Source organism: Hyla sarda, chromosome 12, assembly GCF_029499605.1.
Source record: "Hyla sarda isolate aHylSar1 chromosome 12, aHylSar1.hap1, whole genome shotgun sequence".
NCBI classification, from domain to species: domain Eukaryota; kingdom Metazoa; phylum Chordata; class Amphibia; order Anura; family Hylidae; genus Hyla; species Hyla sarda.
The window spans coordinates 79397778-79415772 of NC_079200.1; the positions used below are offsets into that span (position 1 = coordinate 79397778).

The 17995-nt window shown below is 40.2% G+C and overlaps 1 protein-coding gene across 5 annotated transcripts in view; it reads left to right on the top strand.

Moving 5' to 3' along the window:
* NFATC2 (nuclear factor of activated T cells 2) overlaps positions 1-17995 on the top strand; it is a 146182-nt gene that overhangs the window by 62689 nt on the left and 65498 nt on the right. For all 5 annotated transcript variants that reach the window (XM_056548370.1, XM_056548371.1, XM_056548372.1 and 2 more), the window contains exon 4: positions 16032-16234. In XM_056548370.1, coding sequence (XP_056404345.1) covers positions 16032-16234 — 203 coding nt within the window. The remainder of the gene's footprint in view (positions 1-16031; positions 16235-17995) is intronic.

A 17995-nucleotide genomic window follows, 5' to 3' on the forward strand; every position in this document is an offset into this window, starting at 1 on the left:
TCTCCCATTTAAAAAGATGAGAGGCCTGTAATTTTCATCATAGGTATACCTCACCTATGAGAAACATAATGAGAAAAAAAGACATAAAATCACATTGTCTGATTTTTTAAGAATTTATTTGCAAATTATGGTGGAATATAATTATTTGGTCAATAACAAAAGTTCATCTCAATACTTTGTTATATAACCTTAGTTGGCAATGACAGAGGTCAAATGTTTTCTGTAAGTGTTCACAAGGTTTTCACACACTGTTGCTGGTATTTTGGCCCATTCCTCCATGCAGATCTCCTCTAGAGCAGTGATGTTTTGGGGCTGTCGCTGGGCAACACAGACTTTCAACTCCCTCCAAAGGTTTTCTATTGGTTTGAGATCTGGAGACTGGCTAGGCCACTCCAGGACCTTCAAAGGCTTCTTACAAATCCACTCCTTCATTGTCCAGGCGGTGTGTTTGGGATCCTTGTCATGCTGAAAGACTCATTTCATCTTCAATGCCCTTGCTGATGGAAGGAAGTTTTCTCAAAATCTCACGATACATGGCCCCATTCATTCTTTCCTTTACACGGATCAGTCATCCTGGTCCCTTAGCAGAAAAATAGCCCCAAAGCGTGATGTTTACACCCCCATGCTTCACAGTAGGTATGGTGTTCTTTGGATGCAACTCAGCATTCTTTCTCCTCCAAACACAACGATTTGAGTTTTTACCAAAAAGTTCCACTTTGGTTTCACCTGACCATATGACATTCTCCCAGTCCTCTTCTGGATCATCCAAATGCTCTCTAGCAAACTTCAGACGGGCCCGGACATGTACTGGCTCAAGCAGGGGGACACGTCTGGCACTGCATGATTTGAGTCCCTAGCAGCGTAGTGGGTTACTGATGGTAGCCTTTGTTACTTTGGTCCCAGCTCTCTGCAGGTCATTCACTTGGTCCCCCCCCCCATGTGGTTCTGGGATTTTTGCTCACCGTTATTGTGATCATTTTGACACCACAGGGTGAGATCTTGTGTGGAGCCCCAGATCGAGGTAGATTATCAGTGGTCTTGTATGTCTTTCATTTTCTAATAATTGCTCCCACAGTTCATTTCGTCACACCAAGCTGCTTGCCTATTGCAGATTCAGTCTTCCCAGCCAGGAACAGGTCAACAATTTTGTTTCTGGTGTCCCTTGACAGCTCTTTGGTCTTGGCCATAGTGGAGTTTGGAGTGTGACTGTTTGAGGTTGTGGACAGGTGTATTTTATACTAATAACAAGTTCAAATAGGTGTCATTAATACAGGTAACAAGTGGAGGACAGAGGAGACTCTTAAAGGGGTACTCTGGTGAAAAACTTCTTTTTTTTTTTTTTTTAAATCAACTGGTGCAAGAAAGTTAAACAGATTTGTAAAATACTTCTATTAAAAATCTAAATCCTTCCAGTACTTATTAGTTGCTGAATACTACAGGGGAGATTTTTTTCTTTTTGGAACACAGAGCTCTCTACTGACATCACGAGCACAGTGCTCTCTGCTGACATATCTGTCCATTTTAAGAACTGTCCAGAGTAGGAGAAATTCCTCATAGCAAACATATGCTGCTCTGGACAATTCCTAAAATGGACAGAGATGTCAGCAGAGAGCACTGTGTTCGTGATGTCAACAGAGAGCACTGTGTTCCAAAAAGAAAATAATTTCCTCTGTAGTATTCAGCAGCTAATAGGTACTGGAAGGATGAAGATTTTTTTTAATAGAAGTCATTTACAAATCTGTTTAACTTTCTGTCACCAGTTGATTTAAAAAAAAAAAAAAGTTTTCCACCGGAGTACCCCTTTAAAGAAGAATTTACAGGTCTGTGAAAGCCAGAAATCTTGCTTTTTTGTAGGTGACCAAATACTTATTTTCCACCATAATTTGTGAATAAATTATTTAAAAATCAGACAATGTGATTTTATGGATTTTTTTTTATGTCTTTCATAGTTGAGGTATACCTATGATGACATTTACAGGCCTCTCTCTTTTTAAGTGGGATAACTTGCAGAATTGGTGGCTGACTAAATACTTTTTTGCCCCACTGTAGATGCTTTCTGCACTTAGATATAGGACAGGCTGGCCAAAACTCTGGAGCCAGGTATAGAGTTAACAAAGAAATCTGTATTTGAACCCTAAAACTTCAATGGCATGTGTAGGTCGTCAGCCTAATGCTTTGAAAGAACTGAGAAACACATACTGTAATTATATGTAATTTCTTTCTATATTACTATAACCTTTCCCCCAAGGTTTTCTAGTACTTTAACATTGAGAATAAATGACAAGATGCATTGTTGTGGGTCATATATGGAACAAGGCCATGCAGTAGTTGGGAAAAAAAGAGTACTTGCAAATGTACTAATGCCACACTGCCTCAGCACAGATCCTACATAGTTACATAGTTTCTATTGTTGAAAAAAAAAGAGTCCTTCAACTTTAAAGGGGTATTCCGACCTAAGACATCTTATCCCCTATCCAAAGGATGAGATGTCTGATCAAGGGGGACCCAACGCTGGGACCCCCCGCGATCTCCAGGCAGCTCCCGGCATTCTGGAGGGGGCGTGGTGTCACTAGGGGACGTGACATCTCCGAAGCAGCACCCGGCAAAGAATGGGAGCTGCCCAGAGATCGCAGGGGGTCCCAGCATCGGGACCCCCACGATCAGATGTCTAAGGCCTGAATACCCCATTAATATAAAACCTTAGTGTGTTGATACAGAGGAAAGAAAAAAACCCATAAGGTTGACGCCAATTGCCCCAGAACAGAGAAAAAATTCCTTCCAGATTGCAATAGGGCAATCAGAATTAACCCCTGGATCAACGTTCTATCCCCATAAATCTAGTATCTATAACGTGTAATAATATATTTTTCCAGAAAAGCATCCAGGCCTCCCTAGAACTTATTTATTGAGTTATACATCACAAAATCATGGGGCAGAGAGTTCCATAATCCCACTGCTCTTACAGTAAAGAATCCCCATCTGTGATGATGGCAAAACCTTCTTTCCTCAAGAAGTAGAGGATACCCACTTATCATGGTTATCGGCCTAGATATAAAAAGATCACTAGAAAGATCTCTATACTGTCCTTTCATGCATTTGTACATTGTGATCAGATCGCCCCTAAGACGTCCTTTCTCCAAACTTAATTACCATTATTTATTATCTTTGTCGCCCTTCTCTGCATACTCTCTAGTTCATCCATCTGTGCAGACAGATGCTATCTTCTGGTCTTTGTTTACAGGCTGCCATGTTTAACTGGCATGTGACCACTGCGGCAATTCAGTAATCTCAGCAGCTATAAGACTGGCAATAGCCTCCCAGAAATCATGAAATCATGCAACTGATCATTGAAGATATACAAACACATATATATATATATATATATATATATATATATATATATATATATGATCATCTACATGATCAAATACAAGGAAAGTGTTGAAACCAGAGATCCAGGCAGTTTGCTTTCTTTATCTAGTCTTAAAGGGGTTCTCCCTTGTTCATACAGTTTTTTTGTTATTATGTTTGTGTGTTATGTGTGTATAAGTATGTGTTTTTTTATGTGTGTTGTGATTATGTATATGTATTTTCTTACCTTTTGTGAAGATCCGGAAGCAGGCCCCTTTTTCTTCCAGTGGGTTGCTGTGCACCTCGGCCTCTGCCATGTTGTGTTCGGTAAGTGGGATGTCGGGGGGTGTGTTCTTGCTTCTGTCCTTCCTATCTTCTGACGTCCGAGGCGAATCTTTTCTTCCTGTTTCTTCCGTGGCTCAGCGACGAATCTGCGGCCTCTTCCGGCGCATGCGCAGGTAGTTTTTTGGGTTTTTTTTTACCAATAAAGTTTTTTTGTCTAATTGACAAACTGTCTGCACATGCGCGAGTACGCAAGTGCTACGCTAACAGCGTAGCGTATGTTAGGTCTACGCTAATAGCGTAGCTTCGTGCAAGCGCAGACAGTTTGTCAGTTAGACAAAAAAAACTTTATTGGTAAAAAAAAAAAAACTACCTGCGCATGCGCCGGAAGAGGCCGTAGATTCGTCGCTGAGCCACGGAAGAAACAGGAAGAAAAGATTTGCCTCGGACGTCAGAAGATCCCACTTACCGAACACAACATGGCGGAGGCCGAGGTGCACAGCAACCCACTGGAAGAAAAAGGGGCCAGCTTCCGGATCTTCACAAAAGGTAAGAAAATACATATATACCTAATCACAACACACATAAAAAAATACATACTTATACACACATAACACACAAACATAATAACAAAAAACAGTATAAGCAAGGGAGAACCCCTGTAAGGTGGGCAAATCTTTTTAATAAATGTGGGCCTCCTTTCCCATGCGCATAAACATTTGGCACGACCGTACGTTCATGTGTTGTCTACAGAAGAGGGGGGTAAGCCGTAACAGACTGATTTGGCGATGGCTTATGGTGGCCATTGACATTTCATATTTTCTGGCAGAGCAACAGAGTTTTGGTAAGTTCTTTTTGTTCATATCTTGTATATCTGACTGTGATCAGCTTTAGCTGCTTTAATATCCAACTTAAAATCATTGCTGTTCCCAAATAAATCCAAGGCTTGTTCAGCTCATGTGTAGCAGAAATGCTAAGGCCAAGTGCACTATGTTGAGTTCTTATCTGTGAAAGGATCTGTCCTTCCCAGGATCAAAGTGCATTAATGGAGAAGGTGTGTCATTACTTTATCTTATCCCAGGCACAACCTGTCCATAGTGTACATTGCAGCTATACAATTGTCTGTCTTTGTTATGGCCATATCACTGGAGACCTTGCTCCAGCCTACCTGGCTTTTTTCCTTGCTTGTTACGTCTTTGAGAGTAAACAAGTGTTTGAATGCTTGGGCGAACAGGAGTATTATTGTCATCTGGAGAGAGTTGTCCCATCCTCACTGCAGACAGGTGTGAGCTGGATCCAGGGTGATGATAGGTCACTGTTTGCACAAAGTATAAAGCAGTTTTTAAGCCCTCAGCATATGAGAGGCAGCTATATACACTGCTCCAAAAAATAAAGGGAACACTAAGATAACATATCCTAGATCTGAATGAATGAACTAATCGTATGAAATACTTCCGTCTTTACATAGTTGAATGTGCTGACAACAAAATCACACAAAAATTATCAATGGACATCCAATTTATCAACCCATGGAGGTCTGACTATGGAGTCACACTCAAAATCAAAGTGGAAAATCACACTACAGGCTGATCCAACTTTGATTTAATGTCCTTAAAACAAGTCAAAATGAGGCTCAGTAGTGTGTGTGGCCTCCACGTGTCCGTATGACCTCCCTACAACGCCTGGGCATGCTCCTGATGAGGTGGCAGATGGTCTCCTGAGGGATGTCCTCCCAAACCTGGACTAAAGCATCCGCCAACTCCTGGACAGTCTGTGGTGCAACGTGGCATTGGTGGATGGAGCGAGACATGATGTCCCAGATGTGCTCAATTGGATTCAGGTCTGGGGAACAGGCGGGCCAGTCCATAGCTTCAATGAACTGCTGACACACTCCAGCCACATGAGGTCTAGCATTGTCTTGCATAAGGAGGAACCCAGGGCCAACAGCACCGGCATATGGTCTCACAAGGGGTCTAAGGTTCTCATCTTGGTACCTAATGGCAGTCAGGCTACCTCTGGCAAGCACATGGAGGGCTGTGCGCCACCTCAAAGAAATGCCAATCCCACACCATTACTGACTTTCCGCCAAGCCGGTCATGCTGGAGGATGTTGCAGGCAGCAGAATGTACTCCACAGCGTCTCCAGACTCTGTCAATTCTGTCACATGTGCTCATTGTGAACCTACTTTCATCTGTGAAGAGCACAGGGCGCCAGTGGCGAATTTGCTAATCTTGGTGTTCTCTGGCAAATGCCAAACGTCCTGCACGGTGTTGGGCTGTAAGCACAACCCCCACCTGTGGATGTCAGGCCCTCATATCACCCTCATGGAGTTTGTTTCTGACCATTTGAGTGGACACATGCACGTTTGTGGGCTGCTGGAGGTCATTTTGCAGGGCTCTGGCAGTGCTCCTCCTGCTCCTCCTTGCACAAAGGCGGAGGTAGCGATCCTGCTGCTGAGTTATTGCCCTTCTACGGCCTCCTCCATGTCTCCTGATGTACTGGCCTGTCTCCTGGTAGTGCCTCCATGCTCTGGACACTATGCGGACGGACACAGCAAACCTTCTTGCCACAGCTCACATTGATGTGCCATCCTGGATGAGCTGTACCAACTGAGCCACTTGTGGAGGTTGTAGACTCCGTCCCATGCTACCACTAGAGTGAAAGCACCACCAGCATTCAAAAGTAACCAAAACATCAGCCAGGGAGGATAGGAACTGAGAAGTGGTCTGTGGTCACCACCTGCAGAACCACTCCTTTATTGGGGGTTGTCTTGCTAATTGTCTATAATTTCCACCTGTTGTCTGTTCCATTTGCACAACAGCATGTGAAATTGATTGTCAATCAGTGTTGCTTCCTGAGTGGACAGTGGGATTTCACAGAAGTGTGATTGACTTGGAGTTTAAGTGTTCCCTTTATTTTTTTTTGAGCAGTATATCTTTGTTAAGTCAGAAAAGCTGCTGACTCCCTCCAAGCTGCATCTAAAAATATCCTGAACAACTTATTTATTTTCAGTAAAGCAGCTGAAAAGTGGTGTTTTCATCTGGCCAGACTCAGAAGCTTCCCTTCCTGTGACTATAACCACCGCTAACACAGTCTGTTCGTCTGCTCTTTGGTCCTGACTCCTGACAAGAAAATGCTAGACAGACAGCGGTGACACAGCCAGCCGGCTTTTTTATGCAACCTCTTGTATGTCAGTCCTTAACCTTTTCAGTAACAATGACTGGGACCAAGCTGTAATGGTTACTATTAAGAAGTACAGTGCTAGCACACTGAATTACAGACATATTTAATAATGTATTCATTTCATGACAGCCCTTACAGATGTTGGATCATGTAGGCAATATTAACATGCTGTCAGTTTCTGGGCTGTTCCCATAGCAGCAGTCGTAGTAGCATTCTTTTAAGGCTATGGTACATTTTTGTGAATTTAGCCCGATTTTTCTATTGCAGCAGCAGTATGGTTCCCTGCCTCACTACTATTAGAATGCAGAAATGTTTACTCTGTCATCAGCTGTGGATTTTTGAGCCCTGTCTGTTCTACACTTGGGATGTAGAAATGAATTTCCATGTCATTATTTTGGTACTTCACTTGGCTAGCGATGCTCAATTTTGCATTGCCGCATAAAATGTGTGAGGCTTAGGTAACACTGGTGCCCTGTGTTGAGCGTTTGCAGTGCAACGTGTTACTTGTCTCCTTGCTGTTATCTTGTGGCCAACATAAGTGATGGTGCTTCCTTTGTGTTTTTAACCACAGTCATGTGCACGGCCAGCACAAGATACAAATCGTGAACAACGCCTGTTCTGGGCGGATTGTAGTCTGGCACGAAAATGTGTATCTTGCCTGGGAATAAGAGTTGTGTGACACCAGGTGATCATATTTTTTATTTCTCTTTGCCTAACATATAAAGAGCAAGGCCAAGTGTTTCAGGCACCATAGAAGAGTAGTCACTGAACACCGGAAGCTTCATTAATTTCCTCTTTTTAAAAAAACGTCTGTCTCGTAGATGGTTCAGTAAAATAAAGGAAGGAAGTAACCATGACGGAGAAAGGACAAAGCACAGAGGAGACTGATGCAGCTTTTCTTGCTCTTGTGCCTCCATATTTTTTTTATTTAGAAATTGAGGCAGTGGCCATTATATTGGCTCTCTTGTTACCACTCTGGGTAATGTATGTTTTTATGTCTCTCTCTCTCTCTCTCTCTCTCTCTAATGCCCCAAAGCTTAGAACCTTATGGTCTTCAAAAGGATTTAGTCTCTTTTAATATTATTTAACATTGGGTCCATTTAACACTATTCCCCTTAGTTTCAGTCTGCAACCTTCATACCTTTGTCCAGAGCCCCTGATGTACAGCTTACTGCTCTTAGGTTCAGATTCTTCTCATATGGTGTGTCCATCCATTAATACACGCTTGATAAATGGTCTGTGTGTTCAGGAATCATCAATTTTCTGTGAGTGCTTTCCTTTCTGCCTACACATGTATACAGCCCATGTTATTCCGCCATGTAAACTGCATTGTATCTGTTTTTCTTTCTATTTACAGCCTGTGTTAGCTGTCCTGATTGTATGCTCTCCTACCTATCTACAGCCTGTGTGGATTGCTCTTCATGTATGCAGTCCCAACTCTCCACTCTCTGTTGCAGTCGCTAACACAGAGAGAATGGAGGGGGAGAACAAACTCCCCATTCTCTCCTTTTTACTCATACTCAGGAACCAGATAAAATACTTAGACTCTGTAGAAGCAAAATGGAAGGAAATTTTTAATAAAGACTATTTATAAAGTTGTCATTTTTTTGCATTCAGGAAACAATTAAACAGTGCAGAGGTACCCGTAGACTTTAAGCTACCACTTCTCACTTCCACAAGAGCAAGGAATTTGGCAGGAACAAGTTAGGTGAAAGATGACCGATGCTGGATACTTAAATATAATGCTCTCTCAATCCTTAATCAATGGCTGAAATCACAGAGCAAATTACCATTTTGTTTATCCAGTTCTCGTAAGGTACCAGGCAAGAAAGGCCTCGTTGTTGGCCTGGGCGAGGAGTGATCAGCTGCCAGTGTGCCTCATGTTCCCTCCAGTTACAGACTGCTTCATGTCTGTTCAGAGTTATAATATCAGACCAATTATGCAAAAAGATTAAGAAAACGTTTCAACAGAAAAATAGGATCTTTAAATCCCAAAATATGGGATGGAAAGGCAGACATTACGTCTGGCTTTTCTTTGCTTGTGTGGCAAATGTGACTCAGGGTTCTTGGTTTCTGTCCAGCTGGTCCTGTGTACTCTTTATAGATGTTTTTATTGTGAACAGCACACCTTTTTTAATGCAAATAATTTCCTTTCCAGGTGTTGGCTGTGTTATTAAATGTGTATTTTTTTTCTTCTTTTCTTTACACAGAAAATGTGCTCACATTAATATACATTATACTTTTCACAAAAAAGGCTGCATACGTTTTACTTTAAAAAAAAAAAAAAAAAAAAAGGTTGGAGGCTTGCCCTTGTTTGTTGTCATCCTCCTATCATCCCCATATAATCTTGGTTGTTTGTTTTATCTGCTACATATTATTTTACACACAGATGTATCGTGACCCAGGCAGGTGGTGCAAGGAGGAGGTGTTGATAGATGGAAGGATGTTCATGTCATGTTTGTTAGCCCTTCAAAATAAGTTTATTCAATTTGGTAAATGGTAAAAAATTAGTTCCCTGATGGTTGGGGTGCAATTCTGCAGGCAGCTTTTTCTGTTAGAATACATTGTGATTACGGCAACATGTATACAAAAGTTTACAAATAAAGAGAGTAATTGTGTTTAAAGTGTTCCTGTTGTTAACAAAAACATTTGAAACCATGTAGACAATACTATTATATGTATATTTGTAATATACATTGATTTAAAAATTTGAATATTTTTGGGTGAAAAAATGCTTTCCCTGCAGCTATTGCCTGTGTGTCTCTATGAGGAGTCCAAATACAGGAAGTGAGGGTGGAACAAGCAGGGATTTGTGCAGGCTCCTGACTTGTCAATCATCCTCATGTGTGAGCCAGAAGCTTGTCACAGATCCTCAATGCACAGTCCTGCCTGTCCTCACTGCACAGATCCCTGCTCAGTGCACAGTCCTGTATTTGGACTCCTCACCAAAACATACAGGCACTAGCTGTAGGGACAAAAATATACACATTTTTTTTTATCCAATGGATATTACAAATATACATATAATGGTATTATCTACATTATACAAAAAGTTTTTGTTAAGGACAGGTTCACTTTAACTGTGAAACATATCCTAATTTCTGAGATCTGTAATGTGATCTCAATATAATTTATACACACAGGAAAATTCTGTAACTCTCCAGTCCTTGCACAACCCCTTTAACATATTTATATATATGTGTATGTTTTTTTGAACTTTTTTTAAACTGTCATTTAGAGGAGGGACAACTGGGTGTCTGACTACTAGGACCCTCATCTTGAGCCAGACAGCCAACTTGTTATTTATGTCTTTCCACATCTCCCTTTTATTACTATTTAGGTTGGCCAAGCAAACATGTCCAGCTGCTTAGCCCCAAAAATGCCAACCTTGGACCCTGGTGGAGGTCCAAAGTTATCCCAAAGTGGGATCAATTTGGTGATCTAATGGTCAGGTCTCAAAGGAAATGTGTCAATAGAAAGTGTCCCGTTGTTTAAATTTTCTTTTTTTATTGTTCAATATCTTTTAAGAATTTTTTGTTGAGTTTTTTTTCTCCTTTTTCATTTTACTGTCTATATTATAAAATAATCCTAATTTTTTTTCAATCAGGCCTCTAGGCCTAATAAGCTGTAACCACCTGTTCTGAAGAGAAAAAATGAATGGTCTCCTGACTATCATCACAGACAGGATTACACTAAAAGGTGATATCAGTATATAGATAAGAGAGGATTTGGCCATTCACATTATGTGATGGTTATATCTCACTCTGCACAGCAGCTTCTGCAGAGGTCACAGATCATTCCTCGATAATTTTCCCATAGAATAGTGTCCCCTCCAGTCTATTGTTTCCTATGTGCATGAGGCTGGCTGTAAAGGATACCTCTAAATGTTGTGCAAAAAATCTCAGGTAATATAGCAAAGCCCCATAATCATGCACAAAAGATTTTTTTTTAAATTGTCAGGAAATAAAACTTGTTTTTTTTTTTTTCTCTGGCCAATTAGTTCTTTTCAGACACAGTGCTACCTACTGCCACCTCTGTCCAGAGCAGGAGAACGAGGAGGTTTTCTCTTGTGCTGGACAGTCCCTGACACAGACAAATGTGGGAACACTGTTGGACTGGAAAGAGCTACAGGACCTACCCCATGGCATACATCAGCTAATAAGTACTCGAAGGCTTGAAATGGTTAAATAAAGGTAATTTACAATAATTTATATAGTTTTTTGCCATTAGTTCATCTTTTTTTTTTTTTTTCATTCAGTTCTTAGACAGTTTCAACTTTTGTGACCCAGTTAAAGGACTAAACAAATTAAATTAAAATAAAAAATGAAAGGCTAGGTGCCAACTGAGAATTTAAACTGAGATTTTCCCAGTCTTGTCGTACAAAATGAGATATATTATTCATCTGCTATAGCTGCTTGTCTGCTATAACTAACTTTATCATTTGTTGGGTCCAGGGTCTTTAGTCTTAGAGATTTTATTTCAAATTGATTCCATCAATACTTTGTGTTGCAGACCTCATGATCCTACTATACACCACCACCAACCCTTGGTCATAAATTTAACATTTGATGTGCTCTCTAAACCTTTTTTAAGACAGACATAGATGATATTCCTTACCATGATTGTCAGATTTTCCAGTTAAAAATATCAAGCTTAGTAGTGACAGTAGACTTTTATGTCTGTGATTCACAATATGTTCTTCCTGGTCAGATGCCAGGGTCTTCTGTCTGCCCAAAAGTGACACAGGACAGTATTGGGGTAGAGCAGACTTAGAACACATTAAGGTGAAATTCAGACATATTTGGCAGTCATTAAAAAATTTCCACAGTTCCGTTCCTATGTGGCAGCAAAACACGTCGAGGAGAATTACAAAAGTCATATAAGCAAAAAATTATTATTTTTTTTTAATAGCCAAGTTGGATTGGAACAATAGAAAGACAAGTTGTAGTGACAATCATATGTTTAAAAAAAAACAAAAAAAAAACATTTTAAAAATCACAGGTTTGTTATTGTTTACCGTTAGGGTAAATTATTTTCATAGAAGTGTTCCCCATTGCTAGTGTAGAGTTAGCACAAAAAGCAGGACCTGGTATGGCTAACTATTACATAATTGGCCATTTTTAGAGATGAGCGAACCAAACCCGTAAAAACAGAGTTTAGTCAGAACTTTGCTAAAAGTTTGGTTCGACTAGAAATCAAATTTTAGGTGGTTCTGTTTAGCAGAACTTACTAAAATAACATCAACAACATAGCAGAAAGAGGAAGGATCACATGATCCCCCTATATTGATTTTCAAACTAGACTCCCAGCCAATAAGGAGGCAGTATAGTGGTGATGTCAAAGCCAATATAAAAGCCTATGGATGCTCTCTAGTATACAGCCCCTAAAAAGAACTGGAAGGATTAAGATTTTTTAATAGAAGTGATTTACAAATCCAAAAAAAAAAGTTTTCCACGGGAGTACCCCTTTAAAGCGTACCTGTCAGATCACCCAAAAAAAAAAAACTGTAATATGTTGCTAAGTATCTCATCCTGATCATGTACATGTAATTTTTATGTGTTTATGACCAATATTTCTCTTAGAATTTACTTTATTTACTTGGAGTGATTGCAAAGTGAAAGTACTTTTCATTTACAGCAGGGGGCGGGTCCTCACTGTGATGACCACTCCCCATCCCTCACTGCTCTGGGAGCAGTAAACATTTCCTTTCTAGTTTTATGCTATACACACACATACACACACACACACTGTGTGCCTACAGCTTTTGCAAAACTACAGCTCCCAGCATGCCACATCCTATGAGTTGTAGTTTTGCAACATCTGGAGGCATATGATTGGTGAAACTGATTTTCAGCAGTGTTGCTGCAGGCTGTATTCCTCCACTTGTTGCAAAACCACAACTCCTAGCATGCCCACACATCATTTGGCTGTGCAGGCATGCTGGGAGTTATAGTTTTGCATCAGCTGGAAGCATATGATTGTAGTCCCCCGTAACACACACATACACACATTCACTTCATATATTCACATATACACACACATATATATACATACAGGTACACTTACTTTTTAAACAAAGAAATCCTCCATTCAGTCTTCTGTCTCTTGCTCAGTCATGACAGCAGTGTGCTTCGGTCTCTCCCCCCTTCTCTTCACATAGCAGACAGTGAGGGAGCCAAGAGAAGTGTTCTTCTGCCCCCCTTCTCTTCACACAACAGACAGTGAGGGAACCTGTGCTTCTGCCCCTCCTCCCCTTCTCTCCACAGGAGCACACAAGCAGCAGCTTTATACCTGCAGACCTGTCAATCATGAAGTGGGTCCATGACGTAGGTGATGATGCATGGACACAGCAGGTCTAGTATGTATCCTAGGAGGCAGGGGGGCAGTTTTTTGACTGGCTTTTTCAGTATGAAATACTGAAAATGTTTCAATGAAAGCAATTGCAAAACCTATTAGTTTTGTATGCTTTACAACATATCAAAAGTGTTTGTATCTGACAGTGCCCATTTAAAACTAGCTCAGAAGTACATGGTTATATTTTTAGGTGCCCTAATAGTGTTATACAGGGCTTTAAGGGCTCTTATACACACATTTTTGGGCTTTTGGGGAAGTACAGGTTCGGAGAGAACTAGTTTGTCAGAACCAGAAGTTCAGTGAACTTGCAGAACTGAACATTAAAAAAGTTTGCTCAACTCCAACCATTGTCCCTAATAGATGTAGATTTGTGTGTAATCACAGCTTTCCATTACAGGCAAACTTATTTCTGAACATGCTCGGAAGCTTTCTGTGGGGTAAACTGCATTAAGGAATAATGCCTGATCCCTGGACACTTTAGTAGGGGTCTTTTGTCTGAAAAGGTAGAAACTCTTGTCGCGTGTGAAAAAAGGAATGGAAATTTATGTAAATGATACAGTAAGAACAGACTTCTGTGTATTTTACACAGGCCCCTCCTCATGTGAAGATGGATGAAAATCTTAATGTAAAACTTAATGTATTGACAGAAAATGTTCTATATAATTTACACTGAGATCCTCCATGGCCTTTGGGTTAAGATTTACTGCCAAGTCTATAAGGGGCTAGTGTCACTGACAGGATCTCCCACAAGCCTGTATCTTCTGTGGTGGCGTGATGAAACCACAATGCTCGGCTCAGCAATTTATTCTCAACTGTGTATAGTTGTACGGCCTATCTGTGGGAGTCCATCGTTCCCTTTTACAGTTTGGGAGGAAAGTGGAATATCAATAGGAAACCCTTAAAAATATGGGGCTAATATCCCATTTTCACATGTATGTAATGTTGGCTTCAAGGCATCAGTTCTCATAATAAAAGGTAGGGGTATGTAGCATCTCTAGAAGATGTAAATGGTAAAGCATTTCTTTATTATATGCCCCCATCTACATATCTTCTGTCTTATATCGGAAGGTAGCTAAATGCTCTTAACTTTTTTTATGAGAAGTGATGTTACTTGAATCTAATGGCTTAGTAGGAAAGTGCAGTTTGCCAAATATTGAGCACTCTTAGATAAGGGAATCAATAGTATACTCCTTGGAGTAAAATAAAATGGACATTTGTGTTTACCGAAGTAAAGGCTTTGATCTTTGGCTTTACAATATTACTTTAGTGCAGCATATAAAGCTCTATTATATATTCAACTCAGGGATCTCCACATAACACCTGCCACCTGACTTTACAAATGCAGCAGTGGCCTATTTTACACTGTTTCTATAAGGCTGGGTTCACTCCACGTTTTTGCAGTACAGTTCCCTTATACATTTTCAATTTGAAAACCATACGGAACCGTATTGAAAATCGTATGCATTGACTCTCCATGGAAAACCGTATGCCAAAAGATGCATCAGGTTGTGTCCGTTTTGCATCCTGTTTGGTTTTGCCAGTTTTAGTTTTTTACCCGTACGTATACATTTTTTTTTATTAACATGGGAGTCAATGGGAACCGTACAGTGTATGTGAGTACAGAGCCATACGGTTTTCACCATACGGTTTTTGACTTTGCTTGGAATTTCTATCAAACAAGTGAAACTTTATTCATATTGGAATGAAAAGTTGAAAACGTATACGTTTTTTTCTTAAAAAAAACGATGCAACCGGACATAATTTTTCAACTGTATACGGTTGGATTAAAATTTGTACACACATTTTGATACAGTTTATTAGTCAGGTTTTGAGGAATCCGTTTTTAATCAAAAACTTGATACAGGAACTGTATTGCAAAAACATGGTGTGAACCCAGCCTTAATCCCATAGAAGTAAATAGGGGTTACAAAAACCGTGTATCGCTGCCAGGTACAGTATCCTATTGGAAGTCTGAGCATGGAATACCCCTTTAATTCTCTGGCTTGAAGCAGTGCTTCTCTTTATTAAACTGTGAAATGAGGGGGCACTGTTCATTTACAGATTAAATATCACCCTGTTTGCCTATACTTCCTCTTTGAAAAAGATTACAGATCATCAAGAGTAAGAACTGCACAATTTATTTGTTTAACCCAGATGCCTATCACAAGATATTTACATGTTTTTTTTTATTATTATTATTTTTGTACCTGGAGAATAGTCCTTTAAGCATTTTCATTCTGTATTTCATTTTCTGTGTGTGTGTGTGTGTGTACATGCCTAAAAAATGCAAATGAAAGAACATCTGTCACCTTAACAGACCTGCCTCTTATCTAAGACTTCTACTGAAATACATGTCACACGTGATGTTCAGTATTCTGTATAAGCCCACTAGTCTTTTCAACAGGGAATGTTAAATTGTCTTAAAATAATAATATGATGTACATTTCCCTGCTTCATCTACTGCTGCTCTTACAACACTTGAGGATCAGCAGACCGGCCTGTTTGCTGAAGTTGCCTAGTATTGCAGCTCAGCCATATGTGCTTGAGTAAGTCTGCGCTGCAGGACCAGACACAACCAGTGGACAAAATATATAAATACATATATATGCGTAACTGAAAAAAATGATGGACAGGTAAAGGCTTTACTCTCGTTTGTGGAAAAAAGTGGATGTGTTACTTGTATTATCGTGATTTTACAGTACTGTTTTGGGAGCATAGTGTAAACAAATGTAATACATGGTTTTAGTCTGGTTTACCTGTGCTGTTTCTTCAAAAAACACATCACAAATTTAGAGTAAATGGTGCAGTTTTGCAACACACCCCAACATTTCATTCACAACTATTCACAACTATTTCTACAGCTTCATGGCTACATGGAAAACAAGCCTCTGGGACTTCAAATCTTCATTGGGACAGCAGATGAACGGATCCTCAAGCCACATGCCTTCTACCAGGTCCACCGTATCACAGGAAAAACTGTTACTACCACCAGCTATGAAAAGATTGTCGGCAACACCAAAGTCCTGGAGATTCCGCTGGAGCCAAAGAACAATATGAGAGCAACGTAAGACTGAAGTTTAAGACAGGCTATCCTAGTATTGCCAATTTATGTCTCTACCAATAATCATTTTTAGTCCACTACTACGGAGAGCCTCAGTGGCATTCCTTTTAAAGGTATATTTCCAACATTAAAAACTATTCCCTATCTACAGTATATGGGAGAAAAACTGACCATTGTGGGTCTGACCACTGAAACTCCCATCAATCCTTAGAACTCTGAATCATTCCCAAGATTGGATGGGGTCCCAGCGATCAGACCTCCACCAAACAGCTTTTTATGCCTTATCCTGTGGATGGGGTTAACTTTTGATGTTGGAAATACGCTCCAGTTCTAGAGCAGGAGACAGCCTTAAATTTTATCAGTGAATACTATCCACAGTACACTGACATGCCTTCTGGTGATTGCCAAGGCGTGGGTGTATTTTCCCACAGAATCTAAAGCTGTCCATAAAATCTTGGTTAAAAACAGCATAAATAGGCGGCCTCCAGTCATCTGGGCCAATAGCAATTGAGATGTAGCTTAACCCTATCTACATAGATAACCCTTTATTAGTACTAGTTACTAAATAAACACACATATGTTTAATTGTATATACTGCGTGTACAGAGGTATATTAGTTTTGTCCTGTGCCAGCAGATTTTCTTCAATTTATTTTTGAACCTTAAACTATAATCTAAGGGGTTTTGTTTTCTATGGTAAGTAACAAAGTGATGTGATTTATTTTTCCTGGAACAAGGAACAAGCCATCTGGGACCCCCACTGATCACGAGAACAGGGTCCTAAGTCCCCTCAGTGAAATGAGCAACACATGATTGGTCATCTCATCATCTATTCACTCTCTGACCACTAAAAATAGCAGAAGACAGTGTTCAGCTATCTTCACAATTCCATAATGAGTGAATGGCACACTCCTGCCTTGTTCCTAGGGCATAAGGGACCCCCATTCTCGTGGTCAGTGGGAGTCCCAGCAGTCAGAGAACAACAATAATTCTTTCAATATGTTTTTGGAAGAAATCATCTCAGTTTTTCTAGTGCTAGATAACTTCTTTATTTTTGCTGCCCATACCAAGTGGAAAAGCATAGGTTTTTGCATTGTGGCAGTAAAGCCAGCCAAAAACAATTACCCCTGATAAGTTTTTTTTTATACACTTACAGATATTTTGCTATGATCGCACAATTTGTCAGCTGGAAATCACAAACATGAGTTTGGAGTTTGTCTGATATGTTTGATGTATGTGTCTCATTAATTATTAATTTATTATCACCAAATATTCACACTATTTATTGTTTGTATAAGCCATGTTATTTGGCATGTCTTCTATGACTAGTAAGGGTGCATGAACACCATGTTTTGTGCCTCTGGCACTGTTCGGTTCAGTCTTCGACCATATCCAACACTAGGCCAGAATTGAAAACCACAGCAGAGTACGCTTTTCAGTCCGTGCCAAAAGTCTGATAGGGTCGGAAAATGACCCGGTATGAGTCACTCTATTCAGGTTATTGGAATCAATGGAGAGAGGAAGAAAAGAAGCAGATACGGCGCTTCGATAGTGCAATTATTCCAAGGGTTAAGCTTTAATTTGTGTGAAAAAGAAAATGAACTTTGTTATGCTCACCTTATAGTGTTGTGTTGGCAGGCACAACACTGATTTGCGCTAGAGATATGTAGCAGAGTCGGGAGGCAGCTGGCTGTCGGTCCCACTGTGCGAGCAGCGGAGTTGCAGATGTACTGGTGCAGACAAGGGATACCTGGCAGGGTTATCC